Below are 22,247 nucleotides of genomic sequence, written 5' to 3'. Positions count from 1 at the left end.
CAATCAAGATGGCAGTAGTTTAACGTTAAGAATGCAAGCTACCGTTAAATCCAACAAAAGAAGAAGAAGAAGAAGAAGAAGAATACCGGTGTATGTACCGGATTTTCCCACCCTACCAGATTTTCCCACTTTTCCGGTTCCATCCGGTACCTACACCGGTATCCCAGAATGCACTGCACAGACTGTCAGCGCAGCGGACATGCACAACCGATTGGATTGACTAGTCAAGAAAAAACACAAACAGCACGTTGATAAAGAAAAAACGAAGTGGACGAACGACAGCGATGAGTGTTCGCAGTGTTCGCGCCATAGGTGCCTCTTTTGGGATGGTCGGTGTGTTGGGCATTGGATATGCATTGTGGGTAGGAATGGCTCCTGGAGAGGAAAGAAAAATGGAAATGCTCAAGGTACTTACTAGTTATGAAATGGGTCATTTTTTTTATACGGTGCCATTTGGACTTCATAACTTATAAATTGTTGATTTATCTATATTTTAATGTTCTATTATATAAAGGACATATCTAGCTTGCTGGAAAACATAGTGGTCGAGCTCAGGCACCTACATTTTATTTTATTTAGAATACCCTCTGTAGTTGAATAGGGCGAGTGTCTCCAGATTGAAGTTGAATGAACAACACTGGGGACATCCCAAATCCCATGCAAAATCCAATTTACATCTTAAACCAAATAAAGCTTTTAAAATGTAGAAAACAACAATTTAGAAGCCCATATCATTGTATTCATAATAAATAACAATTGACTATACATGAAAAACCTAATGGAATTAGTATTTGTCCAAATTTAGACAAAATACAACATGATTTAGTACTGGGAACGGAAAAGGCACCGTATTAAAAAAAAAAGACCCAAATACTAGGCACTTGACTAACGGATTTACACAATACTTAACTTCATAAACCTTGCAAATGACTACCTGACAAAGTGCTCCAAGTGACCCTTTTAGAATCATTAAATGTATTACTTCAGAACTACTCCAGGGCTGTTTTGGCACAAGGGCAATGAACACAAATCCTCCAGGGCCATGATGATGGTGTCAGAATAATACAATGCTCCAGGGCCATGATGATAGTGTCAGAATAATACAATCCTCCAGGGCCATGATAGTGTCAGAATAATACAATGCTCCAAAAAATTAAGGGAACACTTAATCATCACAGTATAACACCAAGTCAAGTAAACTTCTGGGATATCGATCTGTCCAGTTAGGAAGCCTAAACGATTGTTATTCACTTTGGTGCAAATGAAAGCGACAACAGGTGGACAGGAGAGGCAACAGTAAAGACAAGACAACCCCCCAAAAGGAAATGGTTTTGCAGGTGGTGGCCACATACCATGTCTTTCTCCTTCTCCTTCCTGGCTGATTTTTCTCTAGTTTTGCATTTTGTTAGTGCCCTTGTCACTTCAGGTTGCACAGGTAGTCCAGCTCCTCCAGGATGGCACAATCCGTATGCCGCCGCAAGAAGGTTTGCTATGTCTCCCTGCACAGTCTCAAGAGCATGGAGGAGATACAGTGAGACGGGCCATTACACAAGGAGAGTTGGACAGGGCCGTAGAATGGCAACAACCCAGCAGCAGGACCGGTATCTGCTCCTTTGTGCGAGGAGGAACAGGAGGAGCACTGCCAGAGCCCTACAAAATGACCTCCAGCGGGCTACTTGTGTGCATGTTTCTGACCAAACTGTCAGAAACAGACTCCATGAGGGTGGCATGAAGGCCCGATGTCCTCTAATGGGACTTGTGCTCACAGTCTAGCACCGTGCAACTTAATTGGCATTCGTCAGAGAACACCATCATTGGTAGGTTCACCATTGGCGCCCCGTTCTCTTCACAGATGAGAGCAGGTTCACACTGAGCACATGTGATAGATGCGAAAGAATCTGAAGACGCCGTGGCGAACGTTATGCTGCCTGCAACATCATCCAGCATGACCGGTTTGCCGTGTCAGTGATGGTCTGGGGAGGCATATCCTTGAAGTGTTCCCGTAATTTCTTTGAGCAGTGTATAATATTAATATGTACTATTGATAAAGGGGGCTTTCTCAGTATACTGTGGGGTATACTATAGGATGTATTAGAACCAGTAGGAGGAAGTGGCATTTCAATAGCTCTGCTCAGTTGTCTTGATTTCATCCATGAAAGCTACATTTTTGCAGTGCATGTCTGTGTGACAATCATGTAGCATCATTGACCTGTTCTTTTTTGCATTTCGGCCATCAGAATCTCCCTGAGGCCAACCCATTGATAATGGAGGAGACGAGGAGGAGGAATGTCCTCATGATGCAGGTGCTTAAAGAAGCTGCAGAAACCAATGAAAACATTGCCAGAAGAGCGAGATAGAGAGGAATGCTCATGGAGTTTTCATGATGTATTTCTATTGAGAGCTGTGCTGAAGGAAAGACACAGACAAGAAGATAACATAAGACTTGCATCAGTGACTGAGGCAAGCGTCATCTCAAACTTCACCTCCAGTTAAACAAACAGATATCTCCTCAAAGCACATGCTTTGGATATGAATGTTAAGTACTATGTTTGAACAAGAGGAAATTGTGTGATGTACATTTTAAAACAACTTGAGCAAATATTATATATAATTATATATAATATATACAAATATATATATATTGCTGGTCAGGTTATGTGGTAGAAAGAAAAAATAAAGCTTCCTGTCCCTAAGTGACACATTATCCGTTTTGCAGTTTATTTAATGGGAATACCCAGGACAACTCTCAATTGCTACAATCTGTGATAAACACATCAAGGACACACCAAACTTACTTACATACTTACATGTAACTAAACTATCATGTGTTGTAATGAGCTGCTGCTGTTATCCAAACTGCAAGAACACATGTACTCTTGTCTCAAAGTGAATCATTGCTCATCATGAATAAATCATCTTGTATGACTGTTATATAACACTGCATGGTTAACTTAAATAAAAACATGTAAGACAACAGTCAATTTCGTATAACTTAAGCAGTTTAATTGTATGATGGTTAGCACCTGCCCGGCAACAACCTTGGATGGGTAGTAGTGTGATAATTATGCAGGCTCAGGGGAGGTAGTAACATCGGGGACCTTATTGTTGGTTGCACCAATTTCCGGCGTATGGGAAGGTTGGGTAAATAATGTAATTGTGATCCGTTAAATGTTAGATGTAATACGATCAATGCAATGGTTAAGGTTAGTCAAGGGTTATGATTAGGTAAAGGTTGAAGTTAAGAGTTCCGGTAAGAGTCGTTCGTTCCAAGTATCACATTCAACATCTACCAAGAGGTCGCACACAGCAACTAGCGTGGACAATGTCAGGACCCGAACCAGTGCCCGCTGCGTCCACATCCGTGGTATCGGGTCCGAGTAAACTGTTTGGGGACTGCTGGGGTTGCCGGACCCTCTCGGGTGGTGGTGTGCTCTTATCTGCGGCATATGTGTACCTCGGCGCCCGAAAAACGATGCGGCAGGGCGGCCCTACCACCGTGGGAATTGTCGCTCAGATCGCCTTTTCCTTAAGTGAGCTGCGATCTGAATCTTAAAACCCGGTATGATCGTTATTTTATCTCAGTCAAGTTGCAGGACAGGACAGTATTTTAACCCAACTTCAACACTTTTCAGGTTTGGCTTCTTTGGGGATCGTGATCATAACGGATCCTGTGGGGAAATCGCACAGGAAGACGTGAAGGAGCCCAGTCGAACTGAATATCCTCCTCATGTCCTATAATAACCTCTGATATGTGTCATGTGTTCATGTGGTGCTCCAGTCCTGACATACTCGTACCGAGAACACGACAAAGACATTTCTCAAATTATATTCTAATGTGACTTGTAAATGTTGTGCTCTTTACGTGAAATAAAATTAAGACTATTCAGTCATACTTTCCACTTCTTATGTGCCATGATGATATCCGATTTATACAACCAACAATCACTGAAGAATGAGGGTAACGACAGGAAGACTGGTGGAAAGCATTCTCAAGGGATGACACCATGGAAGACCTCCATCTCTCCATGTGTTTAGAATTGTTGCAGCAGCTCAATAATGAATCCGATATACCCTCAAACATCAAAACACTTTCTTCCCTGCTGTAGTTTTATTGTATCCTAGTTCACCAGCCACGCGACACGTGCGTATAGCTCACAACACTTAGCTGTAGGTGACATTAGAATTATAAGGTTCTATCTCCATTTTTGTCAAAATTGAGTTTTTTACATTATCTGATCCATTAGGTGTTTATTAATGCCTGTGTGGTGTTATTAAAAAAAAAATGAGTTAGTCATTCATAAAATACAAAGGTTCCATCTCACAAAACATAATGGAATGTAAAAACTTTGACGCTCAATATCTCTGAACTACCCTAAACGGAGATAGAACCTTATCATTCTAAGCTCACGTCTAGAGCAAATAAAACATTAGACGCCGCTGATCTATAATTTCGATTAACAATATACTGTTGCATTGTCACATTAAAACGCACAATTCCATCACTCCTATGAAAAAACAACAAGCAAGCAGGCAATGACCTTTCATCACGTGACGTAGTTAAGCAACCTTGACGTCACTTCCTTCCTGTCTGTCGTAGGGAAAAACATGTCGCTCTCCTTCCTCACACACCGGGCTGCAATGTTATGTAGAGGATTTAGAGCCAGTTCCAAGTTGTACAACCAGATCACAAGGACACCTAGCAACATCGTCCAATTACGAGTAAGTTTATTCATTAATACCGAGATATATTCCATTATAATATTGTTGACATGGACTAAAGGTAACAATTATGTTCAGTGGAGTACTTGGCTTGTAAGCACGCCATAGATGCTTGATGCTGCACTGTGCTCAAGTAGAAAGGCAGGGACGTTGCTAATGTGAACGGATGCTTGGTTGGATTAAAGAAACACAATATCTTATTTATTTATCTAACCTTTAATGAACCAGGAAAACCTTTTAGATAAATTACCTATCTCAGTAGTGAGACCTGGCCAATATACAGTTAAACCCAGTCAGACAGCTTGCGCTGTGTTGTGCTATGCGAATAAATCAATCAATGATTGTTTGGTTGATTGCTATCCTAACTGATGTAAGAATGTACCTTTCTCCCTATCTCTTCCCCTTCATAAACAGTCAGTGTCCAACTCAGCTGGAGAGGAACATGTTGGCTTTTTGGAATCAACAGAGGAATACAGATTTGTTGAACGATTAATTCCACCAACAAGAGTGCCCACTCCCCCTAAATATGATGGTCCTGCCCCATCTGGCTGGACCCCTCCATCAGGTGCAAATTAGATAGACGATAGCAATAATCGTTTTAATCAGTTTTTGCTCTAAAACTGGTCGGTTTGAGATCATTGAATGTTACTCCCAAGTTCTACCTGTTAAGTGAACCTTTCTCTGGTATGCTAATGCTATTAATTGTACATGTTTAATCCAGTTTTATGATCTGAGACTACTATCCCACTCAGTTGACACACTACAAGTACTGCATCTGATCCTGTTGGCTCATTTCATTTTTCTTAATCTTTTCTTTACCCATCTCTTTGCAGAGGTACCACCTTCATTTCCTTATACAATCCGCCGCTCTCGCATGCACAATATTCCTGTCTATACTGACGTGACCCATGGCTGCCGCAAGACAACCCTCTTACGCAAGGTAGAAGGGGATATCTGGGTGAGTGTGCAGAATTTACAACAAATCAGCATAATGTAACAAGATACTAGAAATAGAGTTCAGTATTTATCAAGCTATTTTAACTGGTTGCACTTAGTATAAATAAATAGGTAGCTCTTATCGTAAATGTGCAATTGATTTCCCTCAATTAATGATTCTCCTTTCATGCCAGGCTCTGGAAAAGGATGTGAAGGAATATCTGAAACAGCTCACAGGCAAAGACTTGCCAACACAGGTCAATGAGGTGACCATGACACTTCGAGTTAAAGGTCACTTTGATCAGGAACTGAAGGAGTGGCTGGTGAAAAATGGATTCTGACAGGAGAGCAGGCGAGGGGAAACTGTGAAAGATGCATATGTGGACCAACTTATGTTGGATAAAATATACTTGTTTTTTATTTGTTTGTATGGTATGTACACAATACTCAACTGACCAGATTTCTTCAAATATGAAATCAAGAATGATTTACATCAGTTGTATTTGATTCATGTGTTCATTGTAATAAAATACAACAAATGCCATCTTTTGTACTTCTGTCATTTGTCATTACAAATACCCCTACATGGGTGTGTTGGATTTCAGAGGTATAAAAAGTCAGAGGCTATTTTTCTTTTTCTTTTCTTTTCTTTCTTTTCTTTTTAATTGTTGTTTCAGCCAAAATACAGCAACATTTTTAAAGGTAAATTTAAATTATTTACATCTAATTGTTATTCATGGATTTTGATTCATTTGAATAATGAGGAATGGAATGATTCTTTACCACTCGACAGGATTTAGTGTTCACTGTTTGGGCAGTGTATAAGGGCTCCGGTGTAGGTACCATATTTTCCCATCTGGTCATATTTTCCCACTTTTCCGGTTCCGGCCATAGGTTCTGCCCTTTCCGGCCATAGGTAGCGCTATGATTCGCGATGCCAACGATGACGACGAAGACCAGTTAGTGTGTGTGTGTGTATCGCGCGTGCGACCAATGTGTCACAGTGTGTGTGTTCAAGTGGTATCTTTGTAATCATGACAAGGTAGACATTTTTAAGAATGTATTTCACTATTTCTGAGTATTTCACTACTCAGTTATACATTTTCCATAGTTTGCTTCAAATAGCTGTTATGTGATAATAAAGTAATAATAATAATAATAATAACATATTTCAACCCTTTGTATATATACACATCTCTGCATTCTCTGTGCCATTATGCTTGTTAATCATTTTAATTCGTTAGAGTAAACTAATAGGTATGAAATGAAAAAAAGATTCATTACTTTTAGCTATGGTTAATGTAATAGGGTCAACCATTACATATCTTCTCCTATGATCTTTTATCACTTTCTCTTCAGAGAATGGTAGAGATGTATTAATTACTATGGCCACACCTCTCTTCTTACCATATGACGCATGAAATACTTGGTTGGTTTACCAAATCCTTTCTCAATGTTTTGTAGTCTTCCTCAATCAGATGTGTTTGTAGTAAAGCAACAAGATTGAATGAAATGCAATGAATTTATTGTAAATCAATACAGCATGAAACCATATTTACATAAAATGGATTGACCATACACAAACAAAAACGTATTCATTCACAAATTAGCTGGAATCAAGTAAAAACATTGTGTAGGTTAACCGAAATATAGCATGTGTACATATACATATATATCTTATTTGGGAAAGCCTCAAACAAGCAGAACCATGAGATTAACCACACCAATGAGTGTAGTGACCCCCACAAGGGACCGGGTATTGTCACCACCATAAGGAGGAGTGGAGATGCTACAGAGCGAGAGCTATGGACAGACAGGATGCGTCAATGGGTAACAGCCGGTCTCCGGCAGGACAATTCCATGGCCAATGTTAATAATGCTGTCTAGTCTGTCACCAGGCCGATCCTGGACGTAGGCCCCAGAGAGACGGAGGGAGAGCCTGGCAGTTGAAAGCGTGGGGCCTGTAGCCACATCTAACCCACGCCCATGGAGAGGATGGACTGACTCAGACAGCATGCACGTGTCAAAAGCCCCTCCATCTGACATGACTCTAACTCTAGCTAGATCCAGACTCTAGCTGGAAGGCATAAGTGAATAAGGCCATCGGTCATCCACCGTTATCGTTTGGGGTAATGTGACCAACATGTAGTTCACACTACTGTTCAGATTCAGTTTTATATTTGCGACTGCAAGCTCACTAATTAATCAATCACTCTTCCGAACTGGGAGCCTTGAAACTTGCGCACACAGGGATGCCAAGATTGTCCTTGACCTCTAACAGAAATAAATCATAATCAATTGAAAGTTCAAATTCAAACAAAAAAATGTCCAGCAATTCTTGACGTTCTTCTTCGTCTTCAGTCAGTTTAAATTTAGCCTCTATTTCCTCTCTCTGTATTTTGTCCAATTGGAGAAAAGCAGGCTCCTGGACCTTCCCTTCCAGCCGGTGGGCGTTCTTCTTCATCCACTCCGCTCCCAGGAGGGTGGACTCGCCACGGTCTACAAGACAAAAACAGTTTAAAGTCCTCACAGTGGACTGTGGTCCATAGAAACAGTTCTACAGCCAGTGGTGTAGTGGCACCGTTTTCATATAAGGTTATAGTAATATACAGTACTGGTGAAGAGAAACATACCCAAGTTGTCGTCTTCTGTCCTCTTTTTCTTGGCGTCTTCCTCTCGCATTGTTGCGGCATAGCTGTGGTCATTTCTTATGGCATTGCTGCCCACCACACTGTCAGACCGCTCACACTGAAGGAATAAAATGCATTATTGAACTAACAAAAACCACTATTATTTACCATTCAGCATCATGCTCACCTCCTGTTCCCTCTTCCGCTTGTTTGCCCGTAGGACCTCATCCCCAACTTTGAAGTCAAAGGATTTGACCCCCTTTTTGTTCCGGGCCTCGTAGGCCTTTTTCTGCCCTGCCTGGGCAATTTGGATGTTCTGGTAAATCCGAAAAATTGTTATAATTTAATTAATTGTCCCTTAAAACATATTCATATTTTATAGCATATATTGCCATTGTATGCATATTTGTTATTATTAGATATTATTATGCATAAATTGCCATTTCTACATCACCTTTGCATGTAGATCTGTAACTTCGACAGTCTTCGCCTGTACATCCTCCTCTGGCAAATCAACCACAACCACAGCTGAGTCGTCACCCTCCTCAGTCTGTGTTGTGTTGATGACACCTGGGCTGCGAGGGTGCCGTCCGAACAGTGCCAAGTACGGGGTGTACTTGGTTGATCGCTGTAAAACAAAACAAAAGTACAATCAATAGCATTTCACCATCTTTCTATATTGTTTGAATTGTTTTTTGTTTCTTTCTATGTTTGTTTGAATTGTTTACATATGCAGTTGTTACACAATAGTAGGCTACCTGCTTAGAGGTGTTGATGCTCATTACGACGCCCCTCAAATGGGCATCCCAGTCGTTCTGTCCCTCCCCACAGTACTTGGCAAGCGCAGTTTTCACGTTGCGGTTTGTGCGCTCGTCCTGTCCATTGGCCTGGGGGTGGTAGGCTGACGTGATGCAGTGTTTGACACCCAGAGCCTCAAAAACACCACGGTTGACCTGCAGATGCATTAGTGTATGCAATTAAATTAGATTAAATTACAATTATCAAATGTCACACATCACATACACTGTGTCTTATATACATAACTGTGCCTCGTTCACAAATTCCCGTCCTTGGTCGGTAATGATCCTCTCTACCAGTCCAAAGTCAAGAAGAATGTTGACTATCTTCCTGGACACCTCATTGGCTGTTTTGGTGTAGAGGGTTTTTGCCACAACCCACTTGGTGAAGAGGTCGGTTGCAGTCAGAATGTATCTGCAATGAAAAATGCAGATTGTTCTCCATTAGCTACAGCATTGCAGCAGCTATTCCTCATGGGGTCCACCAAAAACTTGCTTCATAACTTTTATTGACTTATCCAATACATGATGTCAGCTTATCTCACTAGCTTTAACCAAAAGGGGTTACACATACTTCTGCCCAACATTCAGTAGCTACCTTTTGCCCTTTGCAGTGGTGGGAAGTGGACCAATGAGATCAATCTCCAGGACACTCCATGCCTCTTTCACTTGGATGGGATGGAGTACAGGTGCAACTGTCTTTGTTTTCTTCGGCGTATGGGTAGTTGTTTTTCCTCTCCACTCCACTCCACTCTTTATTTTCTCATGATGTTGACAGCGGCAGGGTTTCCGTTAGAAAAATTTGCCGTCGGACATCGTGTCCGGGAAGAATTCGATTTACCGGACAAACGTGATATATTCCGGTCATCATATTAAAATATAATAAAAAATATTTTTTCTTCTTCAAATCTAATATAGCTGTTTGTCGCGGTGATTACTGTTGTGTAGCGGCCTATATATGCCATTTAATGTCTATTTCTCATCCGATACGATTAGATGCGAGCTATATAATAATATAACATGATTTGACGCATGCGCGCTATGCCATGCGTCAAATCCAGCGCTGAACGGGTCCAGCGCTGAACGGGCGCCTCACTGGGAACTGAACAGACAGCATCGATCAATGAACGGACTCCACATTACGTTAACTGAAGTTTGTTAAATTGTTTGGGATTAATGTGAGTTTTCTATTTTCTCTTTCCAGTTTTACCCTTTTTTTTATTTTTATCAATAAAACAACGTCATTTCTATAACCAGGGGGGTGTTCCATCGACGTCGCTGGAGGAAAGTCTGGGCTTGTTTTGACAAGTCTCGCGAGATCTATCAAGATATGCCTGGATCTTTTTAAGAGTCTCGCGGGACTTGGCGAAGTAGGCCTAGGTTTTCCTTTGGCGACGTTGATAGAACACCCCCCAGGTCTCGCTGGTTGAGAAGGCATTTCGTTTAGCTGCCTGTCAAATCATACTTAGGGGATAGCCCTGTAAGCTCATACGGGTCTGTATGTCGTCCTGAAAACCGGCTGTTAGATCATATCGCTGAAGTTTGTCTCCATCTTAGTGTAAATGTTGTCCGTTTCGTTTGTTATCCTTGTTATTGTGCGATAAAGTTAAGGCTTTCCGCTTCGGGCCACCATTTTCAGCTGGGCACCGGACACACACACACTCGTGCACGCGCGGCACTGCCCGAGAGAGAAGGACCCGCCCCCTTTGGTTAGCCTATAGGCTGGCTGGAGGGGGCGGGTCCTTCTCTCTCGGGCAGTGTGTGTGTTTGGTGCTCAGCTGAGAATGGTGGCCCAAAGCCAATTTGAATACAAAATGTGAACTTTAGCGAATTGTATTCAAATTGTGCTTAGAGGGAATTATTTTCACCGGACATTTTGTCCGACGAGTTTTCAAATTGTCGGACTTCGACAAATTTTACCGGACAAAGTCCGGGAATTACCGGTTAACGGAAACCCTGGACAGCGGGGGCACTCATCAACCTTTAAAACAGTGACATTTCAGAGGAAATTATCTAGAGTCAGAGAATTCTTGATGTGGTTGAGGCGTCATGTTGGTGGTGGTGGTCAGCTGCTGGGCTTAGTGCCTTAGGTGCAGAACCGCTGTGGTTGAGGGGCCGCGGCCTGTATGATGGTCTGGGTGTTCCAGTGCAGAATCAGATTGTGGTCAGTATGAGAATTACACAAGAGTTGGAGATCTTTGAGTAAAAGATCATTGCTAACGGGCAGTGTATAAATTACAATGTTCACACACACCATGCACTAATAACATCAAAAACTCACCCATTTTGTGACATCCTCCCGCAAGGTGGACCAGTGGTAGGACGCAATCACCTTCTCCAGCGTTCGGCGTCTCCCTGGATGACCCCCAGTCCCATGGTTGTCGTGGCACTCCTTCAGATCAAATCAAACTTTATTTGTATAGCCCATTTCTCACAAAAATGTGACACAATGTGCTTCACAGAGAGCAAAGAAGATAAAACAACAATAGAACAGATGAAACAACAATAAAGACAGACATTTAAAAGGCGAGAATGAATAAGTAGGTTTTGAGGTCTCCAACAATGATAATCTTGTCATAATTGGGAAAGATGATGATGGACAAGAACTCAAGTCAGATAAGAAAGTTACCATCAGGACATCACGAACTCCATCTTTGTTGCACACCACCAAGCGAAGTTTGTCCTTGTACTTATAGTACAACTCCTCACCTGATGCAGCAGGAAAATACATCATTCATTTAGAAGTGCAAATATAAAGCCACTGGAAACAGGTTTTATGCACATAATAGTTATCAGATGCTTAATGAGACACTCAATTTTGATATAGGCCTATGCATTTTCGCCATTTCAAGCAGTGGCTTCAAGAGTGGCTATAATAACATAGTTATTGGTCAACAAAGCACAGATTGGTCAACAAAGCACAGATCCACAGGCAATTCACATTATAGCATGTCGACCTGAAGGCAGTACTACCCAAGTTCTATCAGCATGTTAAATGTGCAACAAGAGGAGAAAAAACACTGGACAAGGTATACACCAACATCAAACGTGCTTACAAGGCTAGACCGCTAGCTCATCTAGGCATGTCTGACCATGTGTCAATCCTCCTGATCCCAGCATACACTACCATGGGGAAAAGTGCTCCCATCACCACTAAGACTGTCAGAACCTGGCCAGAAGGGTCCGCTCCACTGCAGATCTGCCTAAATGACACCCCATGGCAGGAATATGAGCATGAGGACCTGGAACAGTTCACGTCGTCGGTTCTGAACCACATAGTGAACTGCACCAACTCAGTCACCGTGGACAAACGGGTCCGGGTCTACCCCAACACGAAGCCATGGATGACTGGGAAGGTCCAAAAACTGATCAACGAGAGGGACAACGCCTTCTTCGCAGGGAAGAGCACACCGCTGTACAGCACCACCAGGGCTAACCTAAAGCGCGGCATCAAAGAGGCCAAGGCAGACCACAGAGAGAAGATTGAGGAATGCTTCCTGAGCAACGACTCCAGGCGGATGTGGCAGGGGGTTCAGCACATGACAAACTTCAGAGCCAACAGGCTCACAGCCGCAGAGGACGACCCCCTGCTGGCGGAAGAGCTGAACTCCTTCTACGCCCGGTTCGACGAGGGGCGAACAGAGGTAACCACAACACAAACACCACTCTCTCCAGCTCTCAGCAGCCTCACCCTCACAGAGCATGAAGTGAGACGCGTGCTGAAGGCGGTGGACCCCAGGAAAGCCTCGGGGCCGGATGGCGTCCTGGGACGGGTGCTGAGGGACTGCGCCGACCAGCTGGCCGGGGTTTTCACCAACATCTTCAACCAGTCCCTGTCCCAGGCCACCATCCCACCCTGCCTGAAAACCTCAACTATCATCCCAGTCCCGAAGAAAAGCACGGTGAGCTGCCTAAACGACTACCGCCCGGTGGCACTCACACCAATCATCATGAAGTGCTTCGAGAAACTAGTCCGGGCCCACATACTCACACGCCTCCCGCCCAACCTGGATCCATACCAGTTCGCCTACAGAGCCCACAGGTCCACAGAGGACGCCATCGCGACGACTCTCCACGCCACTCTATCCCACCTGGAGAGGGGAAACAGCTACGCGAGACTGCTCTTTGTGGACTTCAGCTCCGCCTTCAACACCATCCTTCCAGACAGGCTAGTGACCAAACTACTAGACCTGGGTCTATCACACTCTATATGTGCATGGATCAAGGACTTCCTGACCGACCGCCCCCAGAGGGTGCGGGTGGGCCCCCACACCTCCACAGCCCTCAGACTCAGCACTGGGTCCCCCCAGGGCTGCGTGCTAAGCCCCATCCTCTACAACCTCTACACCTACGACTTCACCCCCGTCCACCCCAGCAACTCCATCGTAAAGTTTGCAGACGACACCACCGTGGTGGGATGCATCTCGGGGGGGGACGAGGCGGCGTACAGGGATGAGGTAGAGCAACTGAGCAAGCTGTGCAAGGTTAACAACCTGCTGCTGAACAAGTCAAAGACCCAGGAAATCATCGTAGACTTCAGGAGGAAAAAGTCCGAGATCCAGCCCCTGCTCATCGACGGAGAGAGCGTGGAGAGAGTCTCAACCCTCCGATTCCTGGGGGTGCACATGCAGGATGACCTGACCTGGAAGGACAACACAAAAGCCACCATCAAGAAGGCACAACAGAGGCTATACATCCTGAGAGTCCTCAGGAAGGAACACAGCAAGCAGGAGATACTGGTGACCTTCTACCGCGGCGCAGTGGACAGCATCCTCACCTACGGCATCTGCAACTGGTTCTCCAGCTGCACAACCGCGGAGAGAAATGCGCTACAGAGAGTCGTGAGAACAGCCCAGAAGATCACCGGCGCCCCCCTCCCCTCTCTGGAAGAGCTGTACAACACACGCTGTCTCAGGAAGGCCTCCAAGATCTCCAGGGACCCAACCCACCCTGGGTACGAACACTTTACCCGGCTGCCCTCGAAAAGGCGGTTCAGGACCATGGCCGCAAGGACAAACAGACTGAAGCACAGCTTCTACCCCAGGGCCATCCAGGCCCTGAACACAGCAAAGACCTAGGTTCTGGGCCCTGGACAGTCTGGACGGATTGATGGCAGCTGCTGGACTGAAAAAATCAGGTGTAGTGCTGAGGCACAAATATGTACATTTCAAGCCTGCAAACTGCGACACTTTAAATAAATGTGCAATAACACTATGTGCAATATGACAACCCTAGTCGTCTATCTGAACAGTATAGTATAGTGGATAGTGTACATAGCCTTTATTTATGTAAACCAGCTCCTTCCCTTCTTGTGTTTTTTTAAAGTGTTTTTTTAAAGTGTTTTTTTCTTTCCTAACACCAGGGGAGCCACCCCTCCTACATTTCGTTGTTTGGTACCTGTACTGTAGCAATGACAATAAAGACCATTCATTCATTCATTCATTCATTCATTCATTCATTCATTATTCACACTGACTTACCTTTCATCAAGTAATTCTTGGACGCCTTTCGAATCCTTGATTTAAGGTTTCCAACCTTGGGCATGCCAGGAGGATACATACCATGCATCAAGTAAAACTTGAGTGCTGTATCAAACTCCATCTCTGTCACCTGTCTCTCTCTCTCTCTCTCTCTCTCTCTCTCTCTCTCTCTCTCTCTCTCTCTCTCTCTCACCTATTTCTCTCTCTCTCTCTCTCCTAAACTCTCTCACCTCTCTCTCTCTCTCTCACCTCTCTCTCTCACCTATCTCTCTCTCTCTCTCTCTCTCTCTCTCTCTCTCTCTCTCTCTCTCTCTCCTAAACTCTCTCACCTAAACTCTCTCTGTCTCTCTCTCTGTCGCTCTCTGTCTCTCTCTCGTCGCTCTCTGTCTCTCTCTGTCGCTCTCTCTCCAAGTGGGAAAATATCACCGGATGCGAAAATATGGTACCTACACCCGTAGAGAAGTTAGAAGCTCGAATCGCTTTAATTTTACGACAGATGTTACACTTTTACGATCGATATACGACTGTCAGGCGTCATCAAGAAGCGACAAGCGCCAGTGTAACCGTAAACAATATACGGCACTTAAAAGTCGCGTGAACGTTTGGATGAATTTATTCCATGTCTGGCAAAGGTATACACAACCCTTTATCGATTTACCACACTAACTCAACTCTACATATTCCGGGATTTGCAGGTGTTTGGCAATACATTCAAGGTAACGTTATGAACGTTAGAGAAATAGCTTTAGCTTTTTATTATTCAAACGAGTTGTAACCTTAACTTTGAACGCAGCGAACTTGTTGTTGAATCAGCTAGTGATATTTTAGTCATTGTATTATTTAAGTTTTCGTTAATATAGGAGATTTTGTAAACAAAGGATGTAGAGCTTGAAATCATGTTTTGAAACAGTAAATGCTGCTTTTATGGAATGCAAGTCTTTCTCTTATGGAATTTAACGTCCTTGGGATACAAATACAGATTATATTAACATAGAAATCTAGTGCTATTTGCATTGTTTACATGTTGTAAGTGATCCATCATGCAGAACTCACTGATAGCTACTTTATACATTCTCTCTTTCTTTCTCCATGTAAAGGTGTTTGCGACGTCGCACTCAATCACACCCGCATGAACTGAGACTGTAGCCCAACTGGGGACTAATTTGCAGACCCAAGATCAACACATCATGAATCCCATACTTAAGCAGAGACTCCCTTCATGTGTGAGGAAGTTGCTAACAGACATTCGACCGAGAGATGAGTCCCACTGCAGTGAGTGGAGCGACACAGAGCCTGAGACTGTCATTAGAGACGGTATCGAGCTTCCTGTCAGAGGAACAACCAATCAAAATGAATTTCTGACACCAGCTGTGGGGGGAGAGGAGGGAAGTGCTGCTGATAATAATGCAGGTGCCACGGCACAAAGTTCAGTGTGTGGGCTGTGCTTATCTAAACCTTCCTGCTATACCTGTCCACGATGCAATATGCCTTACTGTGGCTTGGAATGCTACCGGAGTCCAAATCATTCAGTGTGTTCAGAGGAGTTCTATAAGGAGTCTGTGTTTCAGGAGCTGAGAGACATGGGGGCCACAGAGAGTGAGGGGAGGACAAAGATGCAGGATATTTTGCTAAGACTAAGAGGCATGGCAGATCAGACAGAGGGAGGGATGGAAAGTGTTTTAAAGACAATGGAGGAGGAGGAGGTGGCTGGTGGCAGTGAGGAGGCAAAGGAAAGAGCAGAGGTTGTAGATCTACTCTCTAGGTTAGCCGAGATTCAGTCTTCTGGGGAGGAAAGTGCGGAGGAGATTGAAGCAATTCTAACTAAACTGAAAGAGATTGGAGAAGAGGGGGAGGAGGTTGGAGACATAAACAAGGGGGTTAATGAGCTGGACTTTGCTGACAGGCTCTCGGGGCTTGATATCGATGCTCTCTCTGAGGAAGCACTGTGGGATCTTTTAAGCAGCCAAGAGAAAGAGAAGTTTAATAGTCTGGTCAAGGGTGGGGCAATAGGAGCATTGGTCCCCATGTGGAGACCCTGGTGGGAGAGACACGAGGAGGAGGGGAAAGCACTAATGGAGGAGCTGGAGGTAAGCAAGCTGGAGGGAGAAGATGCAGCAGGACATGGAGGGTGCAGGACTAGAGAGGCAGCGAAGACAGACGACAGAGAAGGAGAAAGCGGGAGTTTGCAAAAGGGTGGAGGTGCATGTTTATCTAGCTGTGAAAAAAAAGGTTCTGAAAGTCAAATTGTTATTGTTGGCGAGAACAAAGTCATGGATTCAGGGGAGGCATTTGAACATGGGGTGAAATCTGTAACAGAGCATGTGCAGAGAAAGTGTAAAGGTAAACAAAGTAAGGTCGTCAAGGGACTTAAATCAACCTCCAGTGTGCCTCCTGTCAACATCAAAATCCCACCCCTGAGCTCCTTGACCTCTAATCCATCTCCTCTTGTGGGCTATAGCTTGGTCAACACTCTGTTTGGCTATACCTTCTCTCTGCGCCTGTTCAATGGGGACATTGAGCCAGAGCAAACTCATGAGTTTTGCCAGATGGTCTTAGCTATAGCTGAGGCCCTGAGCTCAGGCAGAGTGTTCAGCTCAATTCAGGAGGCCCTTGAGGGTGGGAAATCAGCCATTTTGGCTGGGGGCTACTTTGACCAAGAGGACCCCAGTGCCCCAGCCAGGGCTGTCGAGGCAGTGGCTCATGTTCTGACTGGGAGAAGTAAACAGGATTCTCTCAGATACTGCCTGTCTGCACTGAGTCAACTCCGTGCAGCTCTATCCAAGGCCAGGGCATCCCTACCCAAAGGAGGAGATGGAGGAGACATGAGACAGAAGTATTTCCTGGCAGGGAAGAAGTGTGAGTTTTTTCAAGCTTGGGTGTCTGACAATGTCCAACAAGTGAGAAGACTTGCTGCTGGGTTGTGGAGAGAGCATCAGAAGAGGGAGGATGAAAGGAATTCTCTGGAGGTAGAGAAGAGAGGAGTTGAAGGAAGAAGAAGGAAGAACAAAAAAGGGAGAGGGAAGGGTGTGTTGATTGAAGAAATAGAAATAGATTGATGATGTTTTTATTTCATATAATTGTTGCTGTCAATACGGTTGATGGGTTTGTTTATTACAAGAAAAGTGTTTTCCTTTCATTTCTACAATATTAAAGAAATACATTTGTCACAAATCACAAATTGAGTCCAATATGGTCCATTATTGAATCAGATCAGGGCTACATTATCTATTCATTTGGAGCTAGGTAGAGTTCCATCCTCACAAAGTCAGTGAGGGATCCTGAGGATGGATATTGGATACCTGTACAAACAGAGATGTTCAAGACTGGCTATGTTAGACACCCGACAGACAGACAGACAGACATCACTATTATGGTAAACTGGTAAAGCTCAGAAGCAGACGGCATCTGTTGGGTCAGTATTTATCAAGTGTCATTTTCTCCATTTTCTAGTGAGTGTTTCCACTGTGTTCCTTTCTATTATACACATCCTGTATGACTGGGAAGGGAAGACATTTCAGAGGTTTTTTTGTTCAGTCCAGTCTGTTAAGGCTCAGAAAGCACACTTCACCCAACAATGTTGGCCATCATACCCCGAGCACAACCATGTGCAAGCTCCTGACTGATGTGGTCTGGTTTAGGCCCGTTTAGTACACATATGGGAAGATTCGATAAGGCACACGTTTGCAGTAGGTGTCCCAGGCCAGTCCATACTTGGCCCTGCATTGCCTCTCGTCACGGGCCTCCCGGTGAATCAACAGGACAGTGAAGTACACAACGTAGAAATAAGGCAGAAGATGGGAGAATCCTGGGAAAAGATGTATAGTACATGAGATCACAGTGTCATAGCATTATGACTGTGACAATGATTGCGTCCAATATTCATGCACTCAGAAGGGATAGTGCACCACAATGACACAAAATACCCCAAAATAGAAATTCATCAAGATACAGTGGTCAAGGATAGTTTCTCAATCAGGTGCATAGTGTATGCAGAGAGGATCTTCTGTCATTTTTCTACTTACCACACGGCAGGGACCATGCCAGGGCCATGAGAAGGTCACCAAGGTAATTAGGATGGCGGACGAACCCCCACCAGCCAGACACTAATAGGCGCTTCCCTGTTGCCGTAGCGATAGTCTCCAGGTCTATAAGATGAAGGAAGATTCTTTTGCTTGTTTTGGCAGCCATTTGAGAGACCAGATTGCAAATGATTTACACTCCATCTGCTCTCTGTTGGGCTTAGATTCTCCTCTATCTCATTCTACCATGCACTTTGATACATCATGGAAATCAAGTTTTGAAACATAGCCAGAAATGATAAAGCTGTCGCCAGAGATATGACCCAATTCTTTCTTTCCTCTCAAGACATCAAATTGGAAATGCTTTAGGACTGAGAGACACCAGAAATCTGATCGAATAAAAAGTTAAGTACAAACTTGCGACACTGTGGTGTGTAGGGTCACGTCGGAATTGATTCTTCTGAGAGTTTGAACTTCTGAAAATATAATATCCGATCCCTGAAAGATACAAATTGATATTCAGCAACAATTCAACCAATTAGACTTTGTGTTCATAAAGCTACGGTACATATATCCTCAACTGAATGTAAATGATAAATTAAAACACCATTGCATTAAACTTGATTTACCATTTAATATAACGATACTTATGGCTCCAAGGGCACTTAGGGACTGTGGATGCACGACCAGGAACATAGCCTGGAGGCTGTATGTGAATGGAACCCAAGCCAGGTCCCCAAAGGCTAACATGAAACCGAAACCATCATGTACAATATCCATGGTGGTAAGAACCGCCTCCTGTTAAAACACACCATCAGGCCATGAGGAAGACATTGTGACGTAGCATTACAGAAATATTTAGTGCTTGTTCTCAATGAAAACATGGACATGAATTAAAGCATTCCATTCAGAAAATGCTCAGCCATAACCCTGTATTTTCAAAACATCTCCTCACCTCGTTCCATAAGGCATCTGTCACGTACAGGAGCTGAAAGCTATTGACCAGTATCATAGCGATGGAGGGAGAGTCCCGTAGCTCCACCTCTTTCATAAGCATCCCAAGGTTAATCACCACCTTAGAGGAAGAGTTGAAGAGTATATTGTCACATCAAATTAGGAGGATTATGTTATTTTCAGCCAAGTCCATCTGACATGATTTCCACTCACCCAGCCAATCAGACCTGGTCTCAGCTCACAAAAATATTTTAGATCAAAGCTTCCGATCCGTGGGTTCAACTCACGACCCATAAAGAAATCATACAGGGGGTTTCCTACATGAGACAGGGAGAGTTGGCACAGTATGATTGGCAAATTGTTGCTCATGTAACAAGGCACTGGTAGTCTATCAGTATTCTCTACTTAAAATATGACTGAATTCTCATATGCTTTATTGTCAGCTTTATTGGATATAACCCATGGGCATGAACAAATGACAGACCAGAGTGATTTTCTAGGCTAATGCTGCCTGACTGTTGCTTCCACAATCCTCCAGCACTCTCACCTGTGTTGCCTCCCAGGGAGAGGGCATGGTGAGGGGCCCAGAAGGAGCGTATGTAGAGGTAGAAGGAGAGGAGGAATGATACCCCAATAGCACACACTGCCAGGGGCAACAGCAGTTCAAACAGATAGCCCAGAGGCATCCCCAGCCATAGTGACAATGTCAACAGCGCAGCGCTAACACACAGGGCATGGAAACCTAGAGAGAGAGAGAGAGAGACCTGAGAGATCAAACCTGCCTGAAATGATAACCTGCATACACACCTGAGTAACTCTATAATGCAGTTATACAGCCCTGTTATTATATAGTATTATATAGCCCCAGTATTATCAGTGTTGTCATTAAAGCCAGGTAAAAATGATCAATATCTAGACAGAGTACCCCAACCCATACAATACCATACCGTTGATGGGATACTTGAGTCTCGATCCATCTCTCAGCGCTAGCCCCTCAGACACCTGCAGGTAGAAGAGGGATACAGTCATACAGTACATTCCAATTGTTATACAATCTGAAAACAGCTAGATCTATGTTTTATTTTCATATTTCAGATGGCACAAACAGACCAGTAGTAGGAGTAATAGTTTGAATACTCTTGTTGAAAGTAACATTATGGAGAGATACACACATTTTAAGTGGTTTGGTCCAATAATATATTTGTTTACCTTTCCCATGGGGAATAAGTAAAGAAAGCTCTGGAGGGCCATCCAGCCCAATATGAGTGAAGGGGCGAGCGGGTCCCAAAACTGGCTTGTGTGGGGCAGGACAGGGGGCCATTGGAGCACACTGGCCGCAGGGGAGCGACATACACACAGTAGGTATAGCACCGTCAGGGGCAGAAAGACAGGAATGCATGTAGCCCCTTCAGAGAGGAGGAGAGAACAATTAACGGAGGTGAAGGAAATAGTGGGCATGAATGTGATAAGCGATAATAAGCTTGTCTACTGTCCAATTTTATATTGTTTTGTTTGTTGAAAAACAAGTCAGTTACATGGCATTATGTTTGAATGTTACAATGTTTTTCTTTTATTCTTCTTCTTATGATTATAACAAACTCAATGTGCCCTCCATTTATGAACACAATTTGACTCACCCAAAGTCCCTCCAAATTCCCTTTCTGTTGTATGTGAGGATCTCTTTTTATTTGGCTTCATGATGTGTCTCCTAAGGAAAGACAGAGCAGGCGAAATGTACAAGAGTAAAGTTAAAGGTGGAGCTTTATCTCAGTCTCATGTATTAACAATGTAATTACCTTAACACCATGCCTACCGTTCATATTGTTTTATATCCCCCCCCCCCCCCCCCCCCCCCCGGCCCACACACACACAAAAAACATAATATGTTTCAGTAAGATGAATCGATTGAATTATAACATATTGCTATTTGCTAGTAAACAATATAAGGTTTCGGTCATTTTACATCGAGGTTCGAATTCTATTACAGAAGAGCACACATCCTATGTCATGCTTTCACATACGCATCTACTTCAATGAATAAACGCTTTTCAGGACAGTTTTCCGTTCAACGTATAGCGATAATGTGAAAGGGCATAATATTATTATGGCATACTTCTGAACAGGACTCACCTGTGTTCTTCATATACGCATTGCCAAACCAAGCTCTGTTCCACTGTCCGTCGATAAGAACGCCTGCGTAGAACCGCCCAGAAACGGCCCCCTCGAGCCTGAACCATCTCTAAGCCAATGAGAATAAGATATTTTCATCAGAAGAGCATGGAGAGGGGAATCTTAAGCCAATCAACTTTACGTCCAAGGCGGTGACTACCTTTGTCACAGAATTGACTGAAGTGACGGGACACATTTCTTCTGTGCGCTTATGAGCTGGGAAAATCACTTTATTTTGTATTATCTATTATCTATATACAGTGGGGAGAACAAGTATTTGATACACTGCTGATTTTGCAGGTTTTCCCACTTAGAAAGAATGTAGAGGTCTGTAATTTTTATCATAGGTACACTTCAACTGTGAGAGACGGAATCTAAAACAAAAATCCAGAAAATCACATTGTATGACTTTTAAATAATTAATTTGCATTTTATTGTATGAAATAAGTATTTGATCACCTACCAACCAGTAATAATTCCGGCTCTCACAGACCTGTTAGTTTTTCTTTAAGAAGCCCTCCTATTCTCCACTAATTACCTGTA

At 43.6% G+C, this 22,247-nt stretch overlaps 3 protein-coding genes across 3 annotated transcripts; 2 read left to right on the top strand and 1 right to left on the bottom strand.

The window, feature by feature from the left end:
• The first annotated feature begins 4,604 nt into the window (after positions 1–4,604).
• mrpl49 (mitochondrial ribosomal protein L49) lies at positions 4,605–6,199 on the top strand. The gene is made up of 4 exons (XM_080529819.1): positions 4,605–4,719; positions 5,134–5,284; positions 5,553–5,677; positions 5,850–6,199. Exons 1-4 carry the CDS (start codon positions 4,606–4,608, stop codon positions 5,994–5,996), a joined length of 537 nt encoding a protein of 178 aa, XP_080385945.1. The 5' UTR covers position 4,605; the 3' UTR covers positions 5,997–6,199.
• Positions 6,200–15,172: 8,973 nt separating this feature from the next.
• Positions 15,173–17,619, top strand: znhit2 (zinc finger, HIT-type containing 2). Its single transcript, XM_080529791.1, has 2 exons — positions 15,173–15,278; positions 15,660–17,619. The coding sequence occupies exon 2, from the start codon at positions 15,750–15,752 to the stop codon at positions 17,616–17,618; it is 1,869 nt and encodes a 622-aa protein (XP_080385917.1). The 5' UTR covers positions 15,173–15,278; positions 15,660–15,749; the 3' UTR covers position 17,619.
• Positions 17,620–17,628: 9 nt separating this feature from the next.
• Positions 17,629–21,703, bottom strand: tm7sf2 (transmembrane 7 superfamily member 2). The gene is made up of 11 exons (XM_080529804.1): positions 21,666–21,703; positions 21,173–21,243; positions 20,745–20,941; positions 20,483–20,537; positions 20,083–20,277; positions 19,749–19,852; positions 19,537–19,656; positions 19,211–19,379; positions 18,999–19,079; positions 18,585–18,707; positions 17,629–18,367 (listed from the first exon to the last, which is right to left on the bottom strand). Exons 2-11 carry the CDS (start codon positions 21,231–21,233, stop codon positions 18,207–18,209), a joined length of 1,266 nt encoding a protein of 421 aa, XP_080385930.1. The 5' UTR covers positions 21,234–21,243; positions 21,666–21,703; the 3' UTR covers positions 17,629–18,206.
• Positions 21,704–22,247: the final 544 nt, after the last annotated feature.

The sequence above is a fragment of the Nansenia antarctica genome (assembly GCF_963989245.1).
Source record: "Nansenia antarctica genome assembly, chromosome: 4".
Lineage (NCBI taxonomy): Eukaryota > Metazoa > Chordata > Actinopteri > Argentiniformes > Microstomatidae > Nansenia > Nansenia antarctica.
This window is presented reverse-complemented; position numbering and strand designations above follow the sequence as displayed.